Below are 25,960 nucleotides of genomic sequence, written 5' to 3'. Positions count from 1 at the left end.
TTGTAAAAGTAGAAAATAATATAAAATGGAAGTAGTTGAGTAACTGTACTTAGTTACATTGCGTCGAAACCCAATTACATCTTCCAGCCTACAGCCTCCATCATATGTAAACCTTTTCATTACAAGTCATTAGCATGCTAACATGCATCCACAAAGATAATGCTAACACGTTGATGTTTAGCAGGTAATGTTTACCACGTTAATCGTCTTAGCTTAGCGTGTTAGCATGCTTGCTTTTGCTTATTAGTACTAAAAACAAAGTAAAACTGAGGCTGATGGGAATGATTTTGTTTTGCAGGTAGCAGGTAACATAATGAGTAGGCTATCCATCCGGCGGTGGCTAAAAATATCACCAAGTTATGTGAAATGATATTTGAAATACATCATTTTCAGCATGTCATGTTATGCTATTCCACTGCTGCATGGTGTCACATTGCTTTGTGTGTTTAATTGTGTCCTGTAGTTATGTTGCATGATGTCATGTCAGTATCATGTGATATGATATTATATTAGCATTGTGTCATTTTAAGTGATACCGTGTTGATTTTCTGTTGTTGTGTCACATGTCATATTGTCATGTTGTATAATTACTGTCATGTCATTATGACATGACATTAGACTGTGCTTGCTGTGTCATGATGTCACATCATCCTCCACTGCCTGTACATTCTCCCAGTGAAGTGCCACAAAGTTGTTTGCTTCATGCAGTAAACTGTTAATGAAGTGCCCCTGAGCAGCTCATTACTTTTCATTAGGGAGAGGTGTCATGGCTGATGTCTTTGTCTGGAACAAAAAACAGATTCCCACTGTGATGGACCGACAGCTATTCCCTGTCGCGGTTAATTAAATTCCATCATGCTGAAGGGTTAGAGAGAGACAGCGAGACAGAGTGGACGAGGAGGAGGAAGTGTAGCTCGTCGGGGAACATTGTTACTCGACTGTGTCACCGGTTTCTCTGTCCAAACAGTCCTGCTCTAAGACTACACATCTCTGGGGAGCTGGTAGATATTTCCTGAGATAGTTTAAGATTAAAAAAGAGGCTTATTTTCTCACTGCTGACCTCATCCAGCACATAGATAGAGAGAAGTGTGATGTCATGCTCTCAGCCTAAAAATGGACATGTCAGACGTCCCAAACCGGCCTGTTTCCTAAGATTTGAAGACACAGGAGCCTGTTCTAAAAACAAAACTGATTACAGATGATTCAACATTTGATCTCCTGCTTCTCTCCTGGGTCTAATACTTAAAGGAAAATTCCCTAACATATCTTCCTCTCACATGTAATCATGCCATTCCTGTATGAAGACTTTCTTAGGTGATTTTCACCTTTCAACTATTCTCTCAACCTGATTTATCTACATCACTTAAGTTGCTGATTTCCTGTTTTGTTAAGACCCCCATGCAGCATGACCATACCTGCCCATTTTAACAGTTTTTTATGTGCTAGTGGAGACAGTGACAACAGTGATGAGAGAGTGAGAGCTCTTTTACAGTAGTTGAGAGAAAACAAGTCCTGCCCCTTACTCAAATCAACAGTCTTGTTGCTGTATTGCATTCTAGTCTATTTCCAGCTCCCGCAGGTGTAGGAATTGGCATTTGCTTTTTCCATTATGACTCTCTTCCTGTATCATTGTTGAATACTGGGACAAAACTGCACCTCCAAAAAGAAGCTCTTCTATCTGAGGGATTATATCTCATAAACAAAGAATCACATTACACACAATCACATTATACAGTTGAGAAACAACTGTTAATATAAAAATATTGATCAGAGCAGCTTTAATATAATGTATAATAGACCCTTTACAGCATACATTTTTAGCATGAATTGTGAACTGTCAGACTTTGAAAGAAAATCTAATTGGTTGTGTCAGGTCAGGACACAGCAATTTTGTCTACAAACTGCAAGCTACAAGTCCAATGCCAAACTTTACCAGTGAACTGAAATAAACAGGCTGTGTTAGTAGTGAGTCAACTGTTGTCTCCTGATGTTGTTTTCATTCTGCTGCCTGTGTTTGGTCTACAGACTAATCATTCTTTCAAGGCTCTGATGATCATATGCAATCAAGCCTGGCTACACCCTTCCCGACTGACTTTTACCATGATATGAAAAATATTATCAGCAGAGAAGGAAACTGAATCCAAAGAAACGCTTACACTGAAATTGTGCTTTACCATAAAAGGTGGTCCCCAGATGACTGGCTGGGGTTCCCAAATACACTGAAGGTGCAAAATATCAGGAATGTCTTCCTGATGGCAAGTTGCTTTTTCTTGAAACTCTTTAAGTTACCACTGTCTAAGCTCAGGCCTGGGTTGGGGGTTATGCTTAAAACAATCTGACCTCGATGATGTAGTCGTTGCCATCTTTTCCATGGACAGCCTTGACTGCACAGATGTCTAGGCCACCAAACATCTCAGCACATGAGTCCACCCACAGCCGATATCTGGAATACAGTGTACACAAACAAATGATAAGACAATGATTAAAGGCCTAATATGCTCTGGAGATATCATGAAGGTTTGGTTTGGACTTCACAGAATTCATAGTTAAAATAAATGTAAACTATAATACTAAAAAAATCCAAACCTTTTTTAGGACATTTGCATTATCATTATTTATGAATAAAAGGTACTTTTGTGGACATGATAGATGCAAGATTTAGCAAAAAGACATCTGTCTTTGTAGATATAAAATATACAAAAGACAGGTCTGTATTTTTCATCATATCACTGAGCTCACCGGTCAGTCATTGCAATCTGTTCCAACATGGCAGAACCTGTGTTAGCCTTCCAGTTCCCAGATATGGAAGTTCTCCTGAAAAGCAAAAACAACCATCAGGAAATGAATCAACCCCGTCCAGCTAGAGAGACTAACACTCACAACTTTTACTTGTCTAGCTGATTAGAAAACCTCATGGGAGAAACTATCGACTGTTCATCAGTGATGATGATTGCCATCCACACCTACATTATGTTTGTGTCAGAACCATTTAAAGACTTGCTTTCATGATGAGGCCAGGGGAACACGAGATGAGATAAGACTTGGCCACTCTGTTCCTCTGCTTTTGGTCAAATTCTTGTTTAGACACAGAGACTTGAAAGTTAGGAGGGTGTCGGCTCATATTCTTTGTTGCTATATGCTCGGTTGAATTTACAGAAAAAGGTCTCTTGCTTCCAAATGGGTGTGACGGTTTGAAAAACAAATGGCACCATGATTCTGTGGGAGTGCAGACATTGTTGCTGAAAAGTGCCTGGAAAAAAAACAATTCTTATTTTTTTATTTACAAAGCACTCTGTGAAAAAGAGCTTAGTATTGTACATAGCCTTGTTGACAATCTCAGCTTGCAATTGCCAAGTGTTGGACCTTGATACTAACAGTTGAGTGCTTGCAAGTCAATGACACAATGAACCATCTTTATTCTTAACAACACATAGGGGCTAACATTAGGCTTTAATGAAGGAATCACACTAATGTCACTAAACAGTGTAACAAAATGAAAGTGTTAGTGGGTGGTGTTTAGTCTAATGAAGGTTTAGATGCTGTTTCACAAAATTTTCCACTCTGACAAGAAGAAAACTAAATTTCCAAAGTGAGAATGGCTAAAAAACTGAGGATACTGGCTCAAAATATCAGTTTTAAGGCAGCTTCACTAAATTTCTAATAGTATCTGTCATATGTGCTGGTTGTACCCTACATACTGCTGTTTGCCTGTGTAGGAACTACTGTTAAGAGTATGATGCTGGCACTGTGAAACATCTTACATGTAAGCCTTGTAGTTGTTGCCGATCTTCTGGATGCGAATGTCATATTTGGACTGGACGTAGGGCTCGGTGGTGGCATAGGTTCCGGCCAGAGCCACCACACTGGTGATGTCCTGGAAGTCCTGTTGGTTTTCAACTTTGATCTGCGAGAGAGAGACGACACTTGTTAGTGAGTGGCTAATTACAAAGCGAGACGTCAAAGCTGGCAGTGGCTGCTTAGAATCCCACAGGAATTTCACACTTGTTACACAGGCAGGATAATAAACGGTCCCTGGGTGGAAACATTGACGAGGGCAGCTTCGAACTACATCATTTCACTCCCATCAAGTAATTAAATTGCAGACTGTAGACGCAGACTAGGGCGAAATGATGCAATGGCAACCCATCATCACAAAACATAGCTGTTAAATAAAACTCAAAGTTATGTTTCACTTTAACTTTTAGATAATTAGGTGACAACAAGGTATGTCATAACATAGAAAAGGAAGAGAATATGTCACCAGCACCTCTATTTATTTCTATCTACGCTCTACTTTGGATACAAAAGATCTAATTATGTTCTTCACTACAGTTCCCAGGGATCACCTGTCATTCAAACACACACACTCTCATGTCTTCTTCTTTGGATTTCCTGTGAATGATGTTTTTGTAGGCGGTGCTCTTTTCTCTGTCTAATTTAACTAAGTTGATACACTAGATTTATGAGGTGTATTCTACCAGGTCATGGGAAATGGGCCATCTTGGCAGACAAGCCCATTAATCAGCAGCTATAGAGTATGGTGGAATGTCAGAGTTCTTTGTCTGCAGATGCAAAATGATTCAGTCCAGAGCTTCCACTCACTCATCATGTTTTCTCTCTCAGTGGTTGGTTGTTCCTCTGTCTTCTGACAGTGAGTTTAAGGTTCTGTTATGTCCATACAATAGGCAACTAGTTGCATATAAGCTATATGGCACGAGGTCTGAACTTTCATCTACACGTGACAATTTGTGAGGTCTAAGGAAACAGTTTAATGCCATGTTTGTGAGGTTTTAGGTTTAGTGCACTTTCATATACAAACAAATCCTAAAAACCACTGAGAAAGAAATACAAATTGTTTGGGTGGAACAAAGAAATCCCAAGGAGCATTTAAAAATGATGCAACCATCAGCAAAAATGAAGAAGAGAAGGAACTGTAGGAAAACAAATAAAGCAAAACTGAGCAAGGAAGAGCGAGAATGGCACCAAAACTATAAAAGTAGGTTTAAATGTTTCAAAGAAGGGCAGGCATCTTTGATGGTTAATGTGGTCCAATAAACAGTGTTGTCACTTTGATGGATATTAACATGCATATGCTTGTTGAAACCCACATATGAAGCTGTTCTACTGCAACTAAATCAGTTAGTCTCTCAAATGAGATTAGACAGCAGACTAGCAAATGCAGTATTTTTACTTTTTCAGGCTGAGAAAGTAGAAATCAGATGAACAGAGTTTCAATTTTAGAACCATTTCTATTAAAGTGCACACTCTGGCAGCCATATTGGAGAGCCTCTGTTATTAAGGAACAGCAGGTGACTCAGCTTTGGACTGTTGTACCAGTTTGTGTTTACTACATTATCCACTGTCTGGTGGATTTCGAGTCAAGATAATGTTCTTAGTAAGTCCTAAATACATCTTGTTTCAATAGTTAACCCCTTTCTGCTATGATAACATCACTGTTGTCATTGCATCAGTGTTCATTGTCTAGCATACCACTTTATAAATAAAATAATTATTATTGTAAATGTGTGCCCTCAGGTAACTTCCTGAGTTTGACTGGGACATAGAGGCTAAGCACTGAACCATGCCTGTTTACGGTAAGCGGGCAGAAGCTGAAACAACAAAATCAAATGAATGGAGGGAAGTGACTCACAGTTCACATCACGGCTCCAGACCTAGAACCTGATAGCTAGCAGCAGGTCCAACACTGAGCTGTAGGCATGCAAACCCATCCAGAGTATTACACAATTCCTCTGAGAAACTAAACAAAGTAGAAAGGTAAGCCAGAGAAGGTGAAACACTGGCATAGAGATGCCAATTGCTTCTGGTGGAAAAACACATGTCACATTGGTTAGTGTCCAGACTAAATGACGCACCTGCTAGAATACAGAGACTGAGACTACAGAGTCTAGGAAGACGTCATGAAGTGGGTGGAAGGCTTCCTGCTACTGTTAGTGATGTTTGTCAGATGAAAGAGGCTCAATGAGCAGCCACATTCATTACATAAAACTATTAAGATATGAATGTACAAACATTATTAACAGCAAGTTAATGATATAACCTCACACTAGTCACATTTATTAGCCCTTTTAGTGACCTCAGCACTTTATATGTTACACTGTCTTTGCCATAGCAAGTAGGCTAGGTCAGTGGACATTTGCTAAAGTTAATATAGGGGACATCGTGTGACTGAACTACAGGCAGTGTGGTCCAAGCGGGACTATCTAACTTTTGCTGAACCACAGCCACTGTGGCCACGTAATAATTACAGGTTAATACCACATTTCATTTCCCTCAATTTACAATGACTCTCTTGAGGTATTGTCATTAGAACATGACTGAGTACAAATGATGATATAAAGTGCTACATGTAGCACCTTTAAGCTATGGCTGATGTATTATTATAGGCAATAAACAATTTAGTATTGTTGGTGTATGGTTAAGTAATTGTGGTATTAGCAAGCTAGAAATGCAATTGTCTGTGCCCCACTTACAAAAGAATTACAGGTTTCTGTCAAAGGCAAACAAAACAGAGATGACCTAAATCCCACATATTCCTGTCCGTTCTCAGAGCTCTGTGAGGTCTGAGGGGTTAAATGGGGTCCTGCTCTACAAGGGCCTGCCAAGTTCCCCTCAAGCCTTATGGGAAATTCTATAGCATGTCTGGCTCCCGAACAGGAAACCAAGCCCATCCAGACAGACGAGGGTCAAAGACATATAGGAAGTGCCTTCCCCTGTGAATCCAAATGACTGGTGGCTGAGAGAGACAGAGAGAGATACGTTAGTTGGGAGAATGAGCCTGTCAACTTTCTTAGACTGTAACTGTGTTGTGTAACCATGTCTTCAAATAAATAAATAACAAAATGTATGTAGTAACAGAGATAAGACAGCAGTCTACGGTTACAGCAGTGTTGCGTAAAAGAACAGCAAAAGTAACTATCAGTGGACTGTGCTCAGACCTTATCAGTGCTGTGTGTCTGTGCTCTTCTACCTTTCTAACAATCAGATATCTGCACACTGAGAGTAAACCCAGGAACACAATACTCACTCGGCTGATTATAACTATGATTTGGCCATCATGACTGATTTTAAAGAGAGACAGCACCAATCTGTACAAACTAGGAGAGACGGGGGTTCAGGTTTCTGATCTCTTGCATCCTGTTTGAAGCTCCGACCAGTCAAAGCAGCAGCGATAATATCGTGTTTTGTATGACTGGAATCTAGACAAATGTGAGTGTGATTCTGTATCTGAGTGGAAATCTGAACTTGTAAGCTCGTCTTCGAAAGCCAGTTGTTATATGTGACTCATATCTGTATATTTTCATTCACTCACCTTTCCCATACCGGCGTGGGCGTGCCCCATCTTGACCACCACAGGGTAGGTAGGAGTTGTAACCTGTGGACAAGGACGGCAGCACATATTAGCTTGCATGATAACCTCATACTTGAGTGGGGATGATGGAGTTTATACAGTATTTGCTTTCTTGGCATCTAAATAGTTTTCCAACGTGAGTTACACTGAGCACAAAAGTAGAAAAAGCTGTAATACTTGGGTCATCATATACCGTATATTTATATTGTCTGTTTAAACTTGATTTAGCTGACTTTTTGGCCACTTTGGGGCAGCGGGAACAAGTAAACACAGTCACCTTATGAAATTAATATGGCAGATTTCAACACCAGTGTTGAGACACCTGAGAGAGTGAACCAGAGCAGTAAAGTTGCAGTCCATAAAAACCAAAATAATAAAATGCTAGTTAGATGCTACAAGGCTTCACAGAGGTGAGAGGAACTGCAAAGTCAGGTGATGATTCTCTGTGAGATTTTCTCACCTCAAGCAATACCTTTCACATTACACAGTCATTTTTGTACAACATAAATATATGATTTATAGCAGCTTTAAATAAAATGTTAATGTCGATGCACAGGAGAAAAAAAATGAAGAAAGAGGGATAAAAATATGCTTAAAGTTGACCTTAAAGTCAAAGACCCAGTGATTATTGTTGTCAACACAAGTACTGACACTTAGAACTGTACTTGGTGTTCTAAATATACAGTAAGACAGACATGTGGCAAACACCACATTGAGACGCAACCAAAAGTGGAAAACTATTTCCTTTGCAACTGATCTGGATGTGTACATGAAGTGTCCGGAACTGTATCCTTGTAAAGAAATTCACTGGCTTTCATGCCGTACCACCGAACTTAAAGCTGCCCAGTTTTAGGAGGCATGAGGTGAAGTCGGAAAAATGTTGGGTTTATTACACAAAAGAGCGAGGTTCTGGGAAGATGGGTGGAAGACCACAGCTCATTGGGATGGGTTTGGACAAACCAAACAGACCGCAAATATGCTATGCCTAACAGTTTGTAGAAGTGAAGTGGATGAAACATCAACAGATTGCATCAAACCTCCCTGTGGTTTAAACGCCCCTTGATAAATCTACTGATATGATTGTAAATGGGATGTAATCTAAAGAGGGACTTTTCCAGTTTATAAAGCACTTGCACCACTTGTGTGTGAAATAGTTCTTAGGAAGCAGTGCCAGGTTACATTAAGGGCCCTTAAATCAGGTTTACATCAATTTTGATCAAGAATAAAAGTACTTCTGTGATAATTTATTGAAGTGCTGATGCTGCACACAATTGTCTAAACTTTGCATGGAGGTCTGTGGTTTTGAGAATGTTTTAGAAATTCATAGTACTTTCATGCTTATTGCAAGTGCACAAAGTATGTAGATGTAAGAATCCAAAAATGTACACAAAGTTTAGAGTGAGTATCTCTGTGGGCACCTCCAGGTGAAGCACAAAATGAAACACATAAACAAACAGATGATGTTCAGGCCAGAGGCACCAGGCCAGATTATGCATGGTGCAGTTCAGACCTGCAAGACGGAAGGGAATGCCTAAACAGCTGCTATCACTTCATCCAAACCCTCCCTAACACTGGCAGGGCTGCACATCCTAAGGTTGCTGTCAGCTTATTTTGCACAGCCTTAAACAGACACGGAGCTGCTTGAGGGTGTGAACACTGCATCTGTAGACAGGTTCTAACAGTACAGCCTTGGCCAACACGCTGCCAAGATAAAGTGTTCTCTAATTGTCTCCATTATCACTTCTCAAGTGCCAGAATACAGACAGGAGTTGAGACTGGATCAAGACTTTGCAATCCATTTTCAAGTGCTGTAGTGTAAGTATCATTTAGTAGAGTGAAACATATGAATGTAGGAATTTTAAAATAAAGACAAATATGACAATAAATGTGCTCTTCTACAGTGGCTTAAATGGTCAGTAATGAGTTGATAAACTGAAGTGCAACACATTTGAGCTATGTTTACAATCATACAACTAGTACAAACCAAATTATTATAAAGATATTGGTAGTTGGAGATGCAATTTAGTGGCGGTTTAAAGTTAAAGTTAGTAAGTTAGTAATTTTTATCGTTAGTGTCTGAGTCCAACATTACTGCACAGGATTCAAATTGCTTTAACACGCAAAGAGAACTGAAATCTTAAGGACTACAAGTGCTGATTTTCAGTTTTATTGCCGCTGGACAAGGCTGAACCGCCAACCAGACAAAACAGATCTCCAGAGACCCTGAAAACAAGGAGGCATAAAGAGGATCATCACAGGAGAATCTAAATGTTGCTGTTTGTGGGTCATAGACTTCAGAAACAAATTAATGACTTAAGTTTCTGTTTAAATATCTGACATTTTTTCCCTGAAATTGGGGGACTAGTTTCATTTTCCTCTTTTGTTATTGTAGCTTTGGCAGGTGTTCATCCCACACCAATCAAGTGTGTCATTTCCACTTTCCCTTTCACTTCAGCTCATTCCTGAAATTTTTACATCATATCTTGCTAGCCACCCCCTATGTCTTATGAAGTTTTTATTCTAATCGTAGGATATGAAGCTGGTTACAAGTTCAAAACTACTACAGCAGTTACATGTATGCGTCACACGATGATTGAGGATGCCTGAGGTTTAGCAAGTATCTGAGGAGAGCCCAGTCGTAGCACAGTGTGGATGTCTGTCTGCTAGAGAGAGTGTTTTGGGAGGAAAGGGCTGTAGCCACCCACTCTGTCTGGACATGTTCCTTCCAGCCATTCCCATCAACATGGCAATGACGGCAGATGCTAAACATGTTGGGGAGAGCTGACCACATCCTCCATCCCTGATGAAACTGGAGCGTCAGACAGAGACGTGCGCTCACTGTTGTTTTCTGATTGATTCACTGTCCACAAAAGCACACTGTCACCTTAACTAATATTACATTATCAGAGAAGGAGAAGAGAAGCATTAGATTTCCTCTGTTCAAAAGCATTTACTGTTAATTACATGTGATATATGTAAGCCATAAAATTTTATATTTTATTCTTTGTATAGCACTTCATAACTTTCATTTTGAATCTGTAATGTAAACAACTTATTATTTCTTTTCACTTCACTGTTTGAGCATCCAGCTGTAAAATATAGCAGAGTTAGAAAACATTTTGTGTCAGTGGCGAGAACTACGGCTGGAACCTTTGCCTCAGACATAAGGGAGGCTATTTTATGGGAAAAGTCTTTATTTTACAGTGACTGATATGCTTTAATAGATTGTTTAACAAAAACAAGATTCTGTCCTTAAAAAAGCCTTGGTGGCCATTAGTGCCCGTAAGCTCTCAGATGTGGAACCTTTGGTTTAAAACTTCAGCTTTCCATTTGCAGCTGCATAAGCGCCACTTGGCCTTTTGTTCCCACAGAAATCTGTAAAAGGCATCCAGTGTGGTAAAGACGTTAAGAAGTCACATGTTAAAAAAGCTAATTATATGGTGGGTGATTTCACCAGTCTAGGTTTTATTTCGTAACACAGGCTCCCTTCATTTACAGCAAATGTGCCAGACGACCAGACCTGGCACATGATGGAAATACTTCAGGGAAGCCCATCCACCCCCACATACCCCTCCCTCTGGCTGTATATGTAAACCTTGTTGTAAGCGAGTCACGTAGGATGTTACTTAGATCAGTGTCTGAGATGAATCATGCTTCCCTAACTTCAAAACACCTCCAGGTGACATTCCAGTCCCAAAAACTTCCATCTACAATCAAATGGAAGTTTCAAAATCCAACTATGCACATTTAAAATGTGAGGAACATAGGAGCAGGATGGTAACTACTGACAACAACAACATAGTCCTCTAGACTCACAAATGAAACAGAATCACTCACAAATAAAAATGTCATTCCTGCTATAAACTGGCTGAAATGTATCACACCTGAATTAAATAATTGTTTGAAAATCAACTCTGAACCAGATTCCAGTAGGTAATGATACCAACGATACCAACCAATGTCCACACGTGTGGGACAACTTTGTGGACTCATATACATCAATAAGTATGGCTTCAATCAATTGAAGGTTGTTTTTTGTTTTTTTTGGCCACTGGGGGCAGTGGAACAATTTGCAAACACCACTTCAGCTATTTATACAATCAAGTTGTATTAGCAAGTTGTATGTTAGCAAAACAGCCAATAGACACATAGCAGTGAACAAATAGCAACATTAGCATTCATTCTTGGTCATGATTCTCGCTGCTAAACTGGTCTAAGCCTAATATTCAGTCTTGTTAAAGTCCTGTTTTGGTCTCCACCAACTCCTGCAGGAGATATCTGGCTCTTTAGTTGCTAAATGCTTCACCATTTTCACCAGCTATCCATTAACTTTGTCCTAAACTTTGTTTAGTTGATGGGAAGGTAGAATAGAGTATGTTTTTAGAGCGCTGAAGCTGAAAATGATGGATGTACCTGAAAGAGGCAAAAAAAAAATTTCCATAGAATTCAGGGGAACTACATTGTCTGATAATAATTCTTTGTGGATTCATCACTAAGACCAGCCCCTCTTAAATTACACATAGTCATTTCATCTTTTGGTAATATAAAAATATTGATCAGTGCAGCTTTAAGTGAAGAGTGACCTTCATTGACTTCTATAGGCAACCAGGAAGAAATGCAACAATACTGACCAAAGTAACTTCCTTTGCACTTCACTGAATTACTATAGCCAGTCACTGCCTTAAATGTAGTCACAATATGAGGAAAAAGCATGAAATGTATGTGTGTACTTCTACAGGATACAGTACAGGATAGACATTTGATCCTTGCAATCCTCTCAGCCCTATAAGAATTATGATCATTTTGTCTTATACAGGCAACATGAATAGTATCTACTTCCCAATTTGAATTTATAAAGTATAATAAAGTAATGTAAAACTCAACATAAGCATTAAACACAAAGCCAAGGAAATATGGGTCACACATACACTATATCCAATGAAAAGCTTGTAGAGAGCAGTGCAGTGCTTCAGTTGCTGAGCAGAGGGAGTTAAACCTCACTTCGAGGGCACAAAACAAAACACATGGTGCATCCATCCTGCATTTATGATCTCTTAATTTTTATTATGGCCGCTCCAAACCTGCCACATCAAGGAGAAGACATGAAGCGCGATGGTTTGGGCAGACGACTTGAGCAGGGGACCCCGACCCAGAATCCTTTTCAAGAGTCCGACCACAGTGGGACCAAAGACAGCCTGCCCACATCAAAACCTGCCTGCGGATTAAGTGGGCCTCAAGAGACCAATAATGTTTATCATGCAAGTCCCTGTTAAGTTACTGACTGAAATCATACACCTGACAAGAATGGATTCAGCTGTCTTTTTAAAGTGTTGCATGTAAATGTTTAAGTAGTTTCAAATGAAGGCAGGAGTGTAACCTTTTACTCTGGAACAGTACAAAGTAGATAGGTGGAAATAAACATCTATTAGAACCAAAACTGCTGGAACTACTTTATGCTGTAATGATGGGAACAATAGCTCAGTACGAGCTGCAGAGGAGTAATGTTTAAACTGTCTGAACATAAACAGTGCAGTAAATCCCACAGAGGCACAGGAGGGTAACTGTATCATGGTTACAGGCATGAGTTATTGTCACTAGTAAGCTGTGATCTAGGGAACAAATCTTTTCAATTTTAAAGATTCAGTTTTATGTTTTTTCCCTCTTCCACAAAAAGGTTGCTTCTTGTTGCTTAGTATTAACATGTACGCTTCATGTCACCATGGAGTAAAAATGTGGATTGATGCTGCATTTGTTTCTATTTCCATAGTAATAAGAGCATCAAGAAATATGCATTTATGCTATCAAATGGTTTTAATTTATCAAGTCATATACAACACATCTACAATGGCTCAACATTCTGTGAAATTTGTTTGTTGTTTTCCTGACAAGAGTTCCTGACAAGTGGATGTTTACCAGTACACTAAATATGAGGCTAAAGCCAGAAGCTAATTAGTCTAGCATGGCCTAAAGACTGGAAATGAGGAAAAACAGGTAGCCTGGCTCTGTCCAAAGGTTAAGAATAAACCTACCAGCACCTCTAAAGCTCACTAATGATAGCCATACAAAAACCAAAGTTGTGGGTGAACGAGGAGTTACATGCTAAAAGGTTACCATGAGTGGGTTGTAAAATTACAAGATGTCGTGTCAACTCATTGTTAAACAAATGAGATATTAAACACTGTCTAAACATTACCGTTAGACAGAGCCAAGCTAGCTCTTACCCCCTGTTTCCAGTTCCTGTTAATCTAAGCTAACCATCTCCTGGCTCTCAGTTTATTTTCAGTATACAGACTCAAGAGTGGTATCAATCTGTCGGAAAGAAAGCAAAAGTGTACTGCCCAAAATGTCAAACTTCTTCTTGAACCAGAAATAAGCAGTCTACTATTAGGACAAGTTAAGTTTCAGATGTTTTCTGTCTTACATCACAGTCCTTATCTGGTGCAAATTATAATTGATACTGACTAGTTTGTAATATTTTTTCAAAAGAAAACTTACATGTAGGTGTTGATTCAAATTTGTTTATAAGACACACAGAAATGAGTTTCTAGTGAACAAGACATCAACAGACTAAAGTCACCAGACTATAAACCCTCAAAACAAATTAACTAAGAGTGACATAAGCATGACACATGCAGTAGTTCCTGGATACACCCCCATAAAAGATATTTATGGGCTGTCATGGTAACCTTCTGGGGTAACATCCGCCCAAAACTGCAACTAACAGTAGGTACCCATTGTGTTACAGTGTGTACAGTAAAAGCTGTCTAATTGGGCATGGTAATTATTGCTGCGGAATTTAAGCTCATCTGGCTTCCATTAGGGTCTGGTGTATTTCCATGAGAGAGACAGCTGTGTGGAAAACACATCTTATTCCTGAGGATGGAGGTTTTCAGGGTGGATGCTTTGTGACAACACTGAGGTGCTGATGGAGAAGTGACAGGGGATGGTTGGTGGCATCCTCTGGTGGTCAAGCCACCTGCTTTGTCATCACAACTTGCTAAATGATGGGGGAGGAAGAAATGTACAGCATCTTGCTTTCTCTACAGTTAGAGGACTTCAGAAAGCAGTAAATAATGTTTTAAGTTTATGAATTAGCCCTTGGTATAGCAGTACTGTTAGGGTCAATCTACTTTTTGCTAATAAAGACAGAAATTTTAGCAGCCATGAGTTTGGAAGTATTTGATTACAGTAAGTTGAGTCACAGCTAAATCACCAAAACAGCCCCTGCAAATCACAAAAGGTTACTGGTTGTCTCATTCTGAGGATTTCAGACTACAGACTGTTAAGGGCCTGTTAGACAAAACAAGCTGGCAATGTCAACTTATTAAATTAAAGCCAAATCAACAAATATTAGTGCATACGGCAAAAATCTTGGATATTAGGTCAGTGTTTGATGCTGTGGCCAAAAATGGTTCCTCAGTACTCATCTTTCATGTGCTTTCGATTAAATTAAGATTCTTTAGCCATGATAGCAGCGTGGCTCCAGGGATTGGCAATGTCAGTCCATCTGTTTGTTGGTCACTTGGTTGGTTCAGATTGAAATATCTACTACAAAAAAACTGTTGGATGGACTGCCATGAAATTTTGTACAGATATCCATGGTCCCCAGAGGACAATAAAAGTTTTCACATGTCTAGTGAAATATGTACAACTACCATATATACTGTCATAAAATGGTCTATGGTTCCCAGATGATGTATCCTAAGGAACCTCCTTTACTTTTCATTTAGTGCAATATGTATTATGTCTGTATTTCTGCGTTTAGCTTGATTTATACTTGACCAAGAGACAGTCCTGCTGTAGTAAACATGTTGTACAGTAGGTTTTGAGTTATACTTCAGTGTCAGATTTCATCACAGCAAAGCTACACCAATGTATGATGATCAGCACATCATACTTTCATTATATTGCCACAGTAACTGTGCTTCCACTCTTTCATTAACTTGTTTCATTAAATGATGACCTACAAAAATACTTACAGAACTGGAGTTACGTCCATGTTACTCCCATTTTGCCTTGTCTCATTCCTGAATAGGAGACACTGTTGTGAAATTGCAGTGATTGCATTCTTTCATTCAGTGTGACAGAGGGAACAACAATCAGAGTGAAGCTTTACAGGAAAAATGGCTTCTTTAGATGTGTGTTATTGACAAGGAGAAGATTGCTGAGCCTTTCTCCAACTTGCTTAACACTGTCTTCACTATCAATCATCTCCACTCCCATTGGAAACTAGGAGAAAACACAAGCAGCGAAAGCAGACCAGTCATAATTGTTGTGGTCTTGGAGTTACATTTTTGAGAAGGCAGCTATGTGCTACACCTTAAAGCACGACTACAATCCCCCTTTATGCCCTCTTCAAAAATATTCAAACAAAAAGTGTTCTCATAGGAGAGTTGCTTGTAATATCTCAGTGATCTCACAGGTGGTTAATATTACAGATGGTTAACCAATACAGTTTAATAACAGAACACAGCCACTGCTTGAGTCCAGTCCATTCATTTTAAATAAACACAGATTTGTTTGAAAGTCTGTGTTAAGTACATGTCCAGACTGTACTAAAGAGGAGCTATTTCAGTCCAGTTTCTCTGCGGTCTTGCCGTAATAGGGACCTGGACAGGCCTTATTAGCGCTAATCAATTCTAACCTACATTCCTGCTTCAGAAGAAAAAAGGGCAGACGGGCCTCGGGCGAGCCAATCCTGCAAAAACCATCAACACTATGCCACATTCCTCTCAGTCTAAAAGGAAAAGTGATGTTTCTTTCCCATTTTCCAGAGTCTCCTGGAGTATTAGCACTCGGAAAAGGCTGAGCAGAAATGAGGTGGCTGTGTGCAGTTTTGGATTCCCTGTCTCATGGAATCATTCAGTCAGTCATTTCGGCTTAGTGACGCTGGTGAAAACAATCGTAGATCCAAACCTGCATCTGTGAGCAACGTGGACAGATAAATGCGTACACAAACAGGCAGAAAGATGACTTGTGAGGTCAAATTGAGAGTTAGCATCTGGAAAATTCTCATTTTAGTACACACATAAGCACACATAGGGAAGGTCAGAGGTCACAGTCACACACTTCTGGCATCCATGAAAGCCACTCAGCTGCCATACAACCATTCAGTCACCTTTCCACCACGTGGCTTCCAAGAAAACGTCTACACAGTCTCCTTCCTTGAATAATTCCTTCCTGTGCTATGTCCCGCCCCAATATTCTGTTTCCATTGAAAATAAATTAAATGAAGGAAGCTGGATGCTCTAAATTTGCAGCATCCTTGGAACATTCAGGACATAAAGCAGATGTTAGTCTGGATTTGACGGAGCAAATGGACTGCTGCTTTCCCTACCATACACTGGCCCTTCCTCGTGGTTTGCCACAGTTTCATGCAACATTGTCAAGGAAATTACATCCCGCACAGGCATAAATTAAAGTTATTATCAAGTTATTTTCAAAAGCAGCAAGAGGCAGAGTTAGAAGTTTAACTATTAATGCACTCAATCACACTCACACCTTAGCAGTCATAGCTTAGTCAAATTTACAACACAAAGCGCATATTTTTAGATTCAGTGTGACTTCCAGAGGATATCTTTATGTCTGATGCTCATCATGATCACATGCCCATAAATATGCTTAGAAATCTAACCATAAATGGAGGAATCTCTGTCTGTCTATATGTTGATTTTCTCAACAATTGCTCATCTGATTGACTTTGAACTTGGCAGGTGTATTGCTAAGAACCCAAAGAAGTGCGGTGACGACTGTGACTGTGACAGAAGAACTTGACTGCAACGGCAGTACCTCCGTACCTCCATACCTCTGTACATTTATTACATTTCTTTAACAGGTAAACTTTATGTCCAGACTTGACCAAGTTCATTAAATGGCGACTACCAGACCATCCCACTATGCTATATATGGTCACATTTTGAATAAGCACTGCACTAGTACAGAAAAAAAGATGGTTGTTACAACTCCAGAACTTGTCTGAGAAGCATTACATTTTATGTGTGTTTTAGTATAAAAGTTATCCAATGATACTTGTTTCACAGATACATTGTAAACAGGAACTCCTAATAGCTAATTCTGTGTACTTTTAATAGTGCCAATTTGCCAAAATGCTAACAAACATCTTATCGCTTTCAAAGCAATACTGAGTAGTGTCAGACTTAAAAAAGGAAATACACAGAAAACAATGGTTTAGAGGTTAAATACAGCAAATTAAACCCACACATGGCTGGTATAGATAACGCTGATAAACTCACTCATAAGCCACAACATGACAGTAACTTGAGGACAAAATAAGAAATGTTTCCTGCTCTATGTTCCTGATAAGGAACAGTAAATGAAGGGATACATAAAGCAAGAGGAGTCAGCAACTTTTTGACAGCAGAGGAAGGAAAGGCGGGTTTCTGCAAAGTGCATACCAGGGCCCAGCCCAAATGTCAGCACCGCCACTGTTTTCAATTAAGACACAGTACATAGGGAGGAGAGAGGACGAACATCAAGGAGGAAGATGTTTTGGAACAGCTGGATGTGGCAGACTTAGTCTGTATTTATACCGGCTGTGAAAGCAGCAGGAACGGGTGGTACTCTGTAATACACTGCAGAATATTATGGTGATGACTAAATTACACTTAGTTATAACAAATAACTTGAAAGCATTCTGGCTGTAGAATCTTTTAAATATATTCTAATAAAAGAATAATAATAATTTGTAATCCCCATCTGGATCAGCAAAATACACATGGTGATAATCATGCTGATGAATGTTTTTTGAGAATACTTGGACTTTGTGCAAGTATGAGCAAGTATGAAATGTGCACAATTTAAAGTGAGACAGACTAATGATGACAGCCACTGTTTTCAATTAAGACACAGTACATGGGGAGGAGAGAGGACAAACATCAAGGAGGAAGATGTGCATGGAGTGAGTGTGACTGCCTGTGAGTGTGATATAAGTGCATTATGTTAGTAGTGCAGTCTGTTGGTGAAATGTTATCAAAGCTTACAGGACTGCTTGTCATAGTAATGTGCCCCAATGTTTCAAATGTAGAAGAATTAAACTATAAGAGAATGGTATGATAGTTATTTATACCTAGATACCTGTAGTTAAATTAGCGGCAGTGACACAGTGGTACAGTGGTTAGCTCTGTTGTTTCACAGCAAGAGGGTTTGAACATGACTTTGTGGAATTAACATGTTCTTCCTGTGCCTGCGTTTCAGCTGAGTACTCCATCTTTCTCCTACAGTCCAAAGACATGCAGGTTAGATCGACCGCTAGAAATCATATACTGAAAGAATGGTCTTGAGCCAAGAAATCTATAGAGAAATCTTTTTGCTTCTGTGTCTCATGAATTTGAAGTTACAGGCCATCATGGTATGTGAATACAAACTTTCCACCCTGGTGGAAATAACACGCATTTTCATTACTTGGACTAATAAAAACCTGTCTCTGTATTTCCTTTATATCACAAGTCATTTTAACTTTAGGTACAAATTAGCGAGCAACTGCTAAACCCTTCCTTTACCAGGCTTTACCTAAAAATTGCGAGCAGTTCAACGTAATTTTGACATCGATGCCTAAAATTTACAGTATTAAACTATACAGTGAGGAAAACACAAAATGTACAAAAATGTATTTTTGTGTAGCATCATGTTGTGTTTTCTTGCTATGCTGTGGATCTTACTGACCTAAACAATAGATAAAAAAAAAAAAAAAAAAAAAAAAATAGTGGATTTACCTAAACAGAAAACAGGGTTTACATTTGTATTAGTGCAACAGCTATTTATTTTTAAACGAAATTCAGGTTCATCTCTAAGAGAAACAAAGGAACAAACACAACAGAGGGTCCAGTGTGATATGACTCAGATAACAGGACGAGATCCCCTTAACAAAGACACTGTTATTGTAAGCTATCTAAACACCATTATGAATTTCTTAACAGCTAGAAAAATAATTGCGTAATGTGACTATGTTTCCATACTGTGCATAAATGTTTGTGTAGAGTCTCATGTCTAGTTAATGGGGGATTCCAGCCATAAAAATAAATGTGGTATGACTTACCTCCTGCTGTGGTTTGTACAGCAAAATCATGGTCAGCTACGGTCAACAAGACCCACACCCTCTGGTCGCCGCCAGGGAAAGGTTCATCACTACCCACAGAAAGACTGAGCCATCCAAAAGACTAACTTTTAAAGGGAGTTCTCCCAACAACAGTTTATCATAGCTCAAAACAAATATTGGTGGAGTATGTGGGATCTGTCCATTGAGAATGGTGTATTTTCTTTTCTTTTTGTGGACAACCTGGCAAATGCAGACACATGACGTCAACAAAAATGTTTCAGTGATAAAACTGTGGTTCCCAACCTGGGAGCTGAGGCCCCTCAAGAGATCCCAAGACAAACCTAAGGGTCATAAGATAATTAAAAACGATAAGAAAGAAAAACATACAGTATTTTTTTGTTCCACAAAATTATTATTTTTTTCTCTGTTTATTTATTCATGTAGATCTGTTACAAGAAAAAAATGAACTCTGACCTTTTCAGGGCCTTTAAGATAAAATCCTTCAAATGAAACTCTGAGAAGGAAATATCTCTCTTTGGTTGAACTGCTCATAACTCACGTCTATCACTGATGTTAAACCTGAAGGAATACATTTTTTTGCCTGTCTTGAAGACAACCTAACAAGCTGTAAACACAGCACTGAAACACCAACAGCTTATAAAGTTGTTATGCTAACATGCTAGTAGATAGTAAACAGTCTACTTACATACCTTGTAGACACAGAGTAACATTAGCTATTATTTGGACTTGTGTTTCTAGCTACCAGATGAATGTAATATGCAATATTTACCCTCTTTTTAGCTCTATTTTGGTCTCCAGCAGCTTCTGAGGGAAACATCTGGTTCTTTATTTGCTAAATGTTCTCAGCTTGTTGCTAATTTTGTCTACTGTTGGTGCTGGGCAGGACGTGTATAATGGGTTTATCAAAGCATTATTGGAAAGAATTCCGGCTATGGCTGGAAATTAGGTTTATGAGAACTATAAGATAAGAAAGATGCTAAATGCTCTGTAGAACTAAGGGGAAACTGCATTGTTGGGTGATAGTTGTGGATTTGTTACTACAAGTAACACCTTCAACATTACACATAGTCATATGACCCACTCTTAAAATGAAAAATACTGAGTACAGCTTCAAAACATCAACATCCATTGTGGAAGAGGCCCTGTGGCCATTTTCTCTTTATATACACTTTATGTAACACCCCAAGCTGAAAAGAATAGACCAAAATGTAGTGCAACAACTAGTTGAGCACAGTGGCACGTCTGCAGTGATAACCTACTTAAACAGCTCAAACAGAATGCATCTTATAAATGTTGTTTGTAATATGTCACAATCCACAGAGAATTCTTCTGTTTTTGTTAAAAATGTTTTATAGTCATTTCAGTGCATTTTCACTTCCCACAGAGAGACAGCTACAATACTATTTTAGAATATTAGCTCTTCTTTAAGCAAGGGTCAGATGACTCATTCCTAAAACAGTAATGTATTAATTGTATTAAAGTTTCCTGCCAAACATCATAGGTAGATAACAAGGCGCTGAAAAGGTTTTGGGATGAAACTACATATGCTTGGACAAAAGGAAAAAACTGACAGGGGTGTCCTGACACTGTGATGTAATTTCTAAATTTAAGTCCCCCCCACCCTCCCAGTGTGTGACGTCAGCATCCTGTGGACCCTCTGTTAACACCCTTGACCTTTGACCTGCTGATGACTCACTCAACCATCTTCCCTAAATTAACTTTTGCTCTCCCACACACACCTTCCCTCCACTGCTCAGATTTCTGGGAAACGCTGGCTTTTTACAGTTTTCTGAGCAGAAGAAACTGAAAGAATTTACTGTGTGTTCCAGATAAACTCTACATAAACTTGAAGCAGTTAATAGGGTGCACCGAGATACTTAAAAAAGGAATAACACATTGGTTTATAGGGAAGCAAAAAGGGTAAACACGCTCAGTTTGTGCTCCTTCCTCAAAACAGTTAAAGTAATTCTCTGATAAACAGGTTATGCTATAGGACAAGCTCTCCCAGCTGAGCGTGCCTGACTCCATCTGCAGGTGGATCACAGACTTCCTGTCAGACAGGAGGCAGCATGTGAAGCTGGGAAAACACATCTCTGACTCTTGGATCATCAGCACCGATGTTACCAATGATTCTATCACTGAAACACACATTTTGTCAGTGTCACATTATTATTAAAAAAACATATCTGATAATATTCATAATGAGGGATTTTTCTGCTATGTAACTGAACCGTAGGTTTTGACACAATTGGTAAGTCAAGAGCACAAACCTTTCCACATTTTGCGTTTCATTCTGTCGTCCAAAAGAATAGGTAGGGTTGTCAAAAACCTAATTTTCATAAAAATGTCACAGATTGTTGCTATGATGACCTAGTTTGGGAGCAATTTTGCAGGAGAGAAGCATTATATGACCAAACAGTCTTTTTTTTTTTTTTACTGATGTCAGCATCAGGCCTAGTTTAGGCATTCTCTCAACCGTGAGGAATTCCTCAAAGCTATTTCCATGCTGTCATATGCCCGTGTTTATGGTTAGGCCTGGTGTCTCATTGTCTCATGCAGTAATACAACATAGTCATTTTGTGGGGTTTCCTGACCGCACACACACCAAATATGTACAGTAGAGTACAGCAGGGGACCTTACATCTGAACAGCGAGCGCTGTGGTTGCATTTGGCCCGCCTGAGTACAAAGTTACTGACCGTTCATCATATTTTATTGCATGGGGAGTCCCATTGTGAGCAAGAGCATGGGTCACAGCCATGTTTGTGTTTCCTCCTCTGATGTCTTAACTCCACATCAGATAATAGACATGCTAGAGTTGGAAACTGCTGAGCATCTGCTGAAATGTTCAGTGGAGTGGACTGACAACAGCTAATGAAAGCCCCACTGGACCTTGATATCGCTTCCTATTCAACTGGGAGGGTGGGGACAAGAACGCCACCCAAACAACCAATATCTCTCTGTACTGACAGCTCTCAGATACTGGGCTTTTATTCATTTCCAACAATTTAGCCTCCATTGTTCAGATAATAGTAACAAAGATAGGATACCGAGTGTGTTTTGTCTTAACCAGACATTTCTTGGTTTACGCTAATTTGCTAGACATTCAGAAAGGATGTGTCTGAAGTAAATGGGCTCACATTTCCTTCTACTAGTCCACTGTGGTGTTGGGTAAACATGGTCACAGTCACAGCCAACCACAAGCACAATCAAATAATATTCTTATGAAGAGATAATTACAAAATTAGGCCAAATAATAAAAAGTCTGTCCATTCTTTTTAATTTGAGCCTAAAAAACAAATGTAAAACTGCATTATAGCTGTAGTAATGTTTTTCACAAATCACTGTGGGTAATGTGAAAGAGGTTGCCCATAGTGTCCAACCCATGGAGACAATTATGTGCTGTGTTAGTATCTTTCAGCTCACTGTTTTGGTTTTACTGCCTGTTTTGGTGAGAGTTTTGGTTCATTCTCGCTGTTTACATTGACCTAATTTTTGGCAGTTTCATGCTCCCTGCCCAGCAACAAACAGCAGATATAAGCAACTAGCTGGTGCACATCGTTGAGCATTTAGCAGCTAAAGAGCCAGACATTTCCCTCAGGAGTTGGTGGAGACCAAAGAGGAGCCTGAAGTATTATAAATACGTGGACATTTGTTGAGTGACTGTTTGCCAACTTTATATGGTGATAATATGTCAATATTGTGTTTACAGCTTGTTGTGCTTCCCATAAATGGCCAAAAAAACAAACAAATAAAAAACAATAAAAGAATAAAAAATACAGTTAATGCAGTGCATGAAGTTGGGAAGTTTTACACAAGAAAGATTCTTATGTTCTGCTGTAATATCAGACTGGAACCTTTATTGTACATTCACTGAAAATTGTGACAAAGACTTAAATATGATATGATTCAACCTTACTAAATGCTCTGGGAAAATTCTCTGATGATATTATGTAATATCACTATCCTACCACTAATCACATTCAAAAGGACATTGTAAGATATTAATAGTGGTCAACATTCCAGTCAGTGGACTACAGGTGTTTCCTCTCTGTGAAAGCAGCCACCCAAGAAGTTGGAGAGAGATCCATCGCCAAACCACAAGATCCCAAATCCTTCTCACAACCTGACAACTGAGGTCAACACTCTTTTCAACTAGGAAGCATCCAATTACTGTTTTCCTCCTGCGACACAACTTCCACTACTCATCCTCCTCACAGCACAGAGCTGCAGAGCAGGGGTCATCCTGTCTGTCCCACTTAACTTGAATGGCATGTGGGCTGTGCAACAGGGCCGAGTGAGTCAGGGATGGATGCTCTCCCCCGGTGACCGTCACTCCCGGCGGCGCTATCTTTTCAAGTTTCGCCTCTTCCTGTGTCTCTTCAGCGGCTCGTCAGTCGGATGAAAGGTATTTCCTCTGAGTCACCGCTCTGTTCTCTTTTGTCAACCCAGAACCATGCAGACCTCTATACAATGCTGTCGTCTGCTTCCCCACTGGCCTCAAAACAGGCCTTTTTCTATAATTGGACTTTTTCAAATAAAATGCACTTTGCTCTGCATTATGTTTACACTATGTTGGCCTAGTTTGGCGACATCATTTCCAGAGGGTCCTGATTTTTTTCCCAGTTGTGTGGATCAAGTCATAGTGACAAGCTGTGAGAGACACACACAACTACAATATTCTGGACACTCTCTTACGTTCTATCTTGTCCCATTTCTGGTTATAGTTAGTTAAAATAGAACATGCAGTTTTGCATATAAAAGGTCTATGTTTTATTCGGTCTAGTATGATATTCAAACATAGTGACCTTGTTGTAGGACTGAAACATAGAGAAACACTTCATCTATCTTATTGTGGTCTAAACTGTCCTTTGAGGACAGCTGCAAGCCACATTGATCCCACACACATATGCTGAGCAGCTCTCTTTATTCGACTATTAAAGAACAATGCACCTTCATATACTCTAACACATAATAAATCAGTTTTTGGAATTCAACATCAACACTGTGATTGTGTTGCATTTTTGTTTGACTTTATTCTGAGGCCACTTTCCATCAACTTGCCTCAGTTCTACTTCACTTTGTGACTTCCTGCATTTTCAACAAGGCCTGTTGACAGAAACCAGAAGGCAAGGTTAACTTGTTGCTTTGTGTCAGAGGAGTGAGAGGAGGATGGTGCAAGTTCAAGTTCACTTAAAGCCCTTGAACACTTGAAAGTCTACAGAGGACTTTAAACAAACCAAATATCTAATGAACCAACAGTCGTAGTAGATGAAAAATGACAGATACAACCATATGACCATTTGGTAATATTTCCAAGAGTGGCCAAAAACGTCAACCTCATTGTGATGCTAAAGAAAAAGTCAAGAGATGGTCAAAATTGGTAGGAGTCATCCTCTGAGGACCATAAATGCCTGTGAAAAATTTCATGGCAACCGACAGACAAAAACCAACAGACAAACATTTCTAGAGTCACACTGCTAGCATGGCTAGAAGTGTACAACAGAGAGAAATAAATTATATGTTGCTTCATTGTCCCCTCATCTTATGCAATGCAATTTTTGGGTCTTTTCAGCAGATTTATTGACAATAAGAAAAATATAAAATATCACCAGCCTTATCTTTTAAAATAGTTTATGCATTAATATGTTACCTTATTAGGTTAATTTCTTTCTCTTGGCCTGATTCCAGTTATTTTTGGGATATATGTTAGGAATGCAGGGCTGTTTTATCTCCTTATGTACAGTATGAGTGAAGTCATGTAATTCTGCCCAAATGAATCCCTCCTTTCACCAGCCTCTATGATTTCCCGTGACTCAGAATCTTCCTGTTTTTTTTACACCTTTTTTGGACATAAAGAACCATAAATCCACCTGTCATGCATGCCAATCCACTGTCTAGGGAATGTCACAAATCTGTTGATGCAGAAGTTAAGCTGGGAGCTGAAATAATATCTGACTGGGAATTATCAGTGGTTAACTACAGCTATGCAGCTGACATGTTTCCGCTTATGTCCGCTGGAGCCATCTAACTCTCTCTGGACCTTCAGATTAGACCTAACCTCTGATAAAACATGATGATGATGACGAATTTTCCCCAGATGGTTAATGTCCTGTTGTTCTTATCTTCTGGACTGAAACCATAAATGTGTGGATGTATTATACCTGAACGCACTGCTGAACAAACACTTTCTAGATTATAGTCAAAAGAAAAAAACATAGTGGATGATGAATTCTTGATGTGAGTGTGTTATGTGTGAAAGGTGAATGGAAACTATTATTCTAGTCTAAACAATACATCCTGTTTATTGTTTTACTACATTAGTTCAAGTTCTTTCTTTCTGTAAAGCAAGTACAAAATAATCTCATTAAGTGGCCAATAAATGATTTAATTTTCTTAATATCAAATTTAAAATTGAGTAAAGCAGCCACCTTTTCCAACTATTATGAAAGTCAACTCACTCTTAAAACAGAAATTTAAAGCACAAGCTTATAAATGTCATGCTAAGTACAAAAT

At 39.2% G+C, this 25,960-nt stretch overlaps 1 protein-coding gene across 1 annotated transcript in view; it reads right to left on the bottom strand.

Annotated features, from left to right (window-relative positions):
- The window catches only part of LOC108901380 (synapsin-3), a 97,475-nt gene that overhangs the window by 10,434 nt on the left and 61,081 nt on the right, over positions 1-25,960 (bottom strand). Inside the window, exons 7-10 of the mRNA XM_018702846.2 lie at positions 7,331-7,393; positions 3,762-3,904; positions 2,740-2,814; positions 2,341-2,443 (exon numbers count right to left, since the gene is read on the bottom strand). Of these exons, the coding sequence (XP_018558362.1) occupies positions 2,341-2,443; positions 2,740-2,814; positions 3,762-3,904; positions 7,331-7,393 (384 nt within the window). The remainder of the gene's footprint in view (positions 1-2,340; positions 2,444-2,739; positions 2,815-3,761; positions 3,905-7,330; positions 7,394-25,960) is intronic.

Source organism: Lates calcarifer, linkage group LG18 (genome assembly GCF_001640805.2).
Source record: "Lates calcarifer isolate ASB-BC8 linkage group LG18, TLL_Latcal_v3, whole genome shotgun sequence".
Taxonomy (NCBI): Eukaryota; Metazoa; Chordata; class Actinopteri; family Centropomidae; genus Lates; species Lates calcarifer.
Note: the sequence above shows the minus strand (reverse complement) of the source record. Positions and strands in the feature narration are given on the sequence as shown.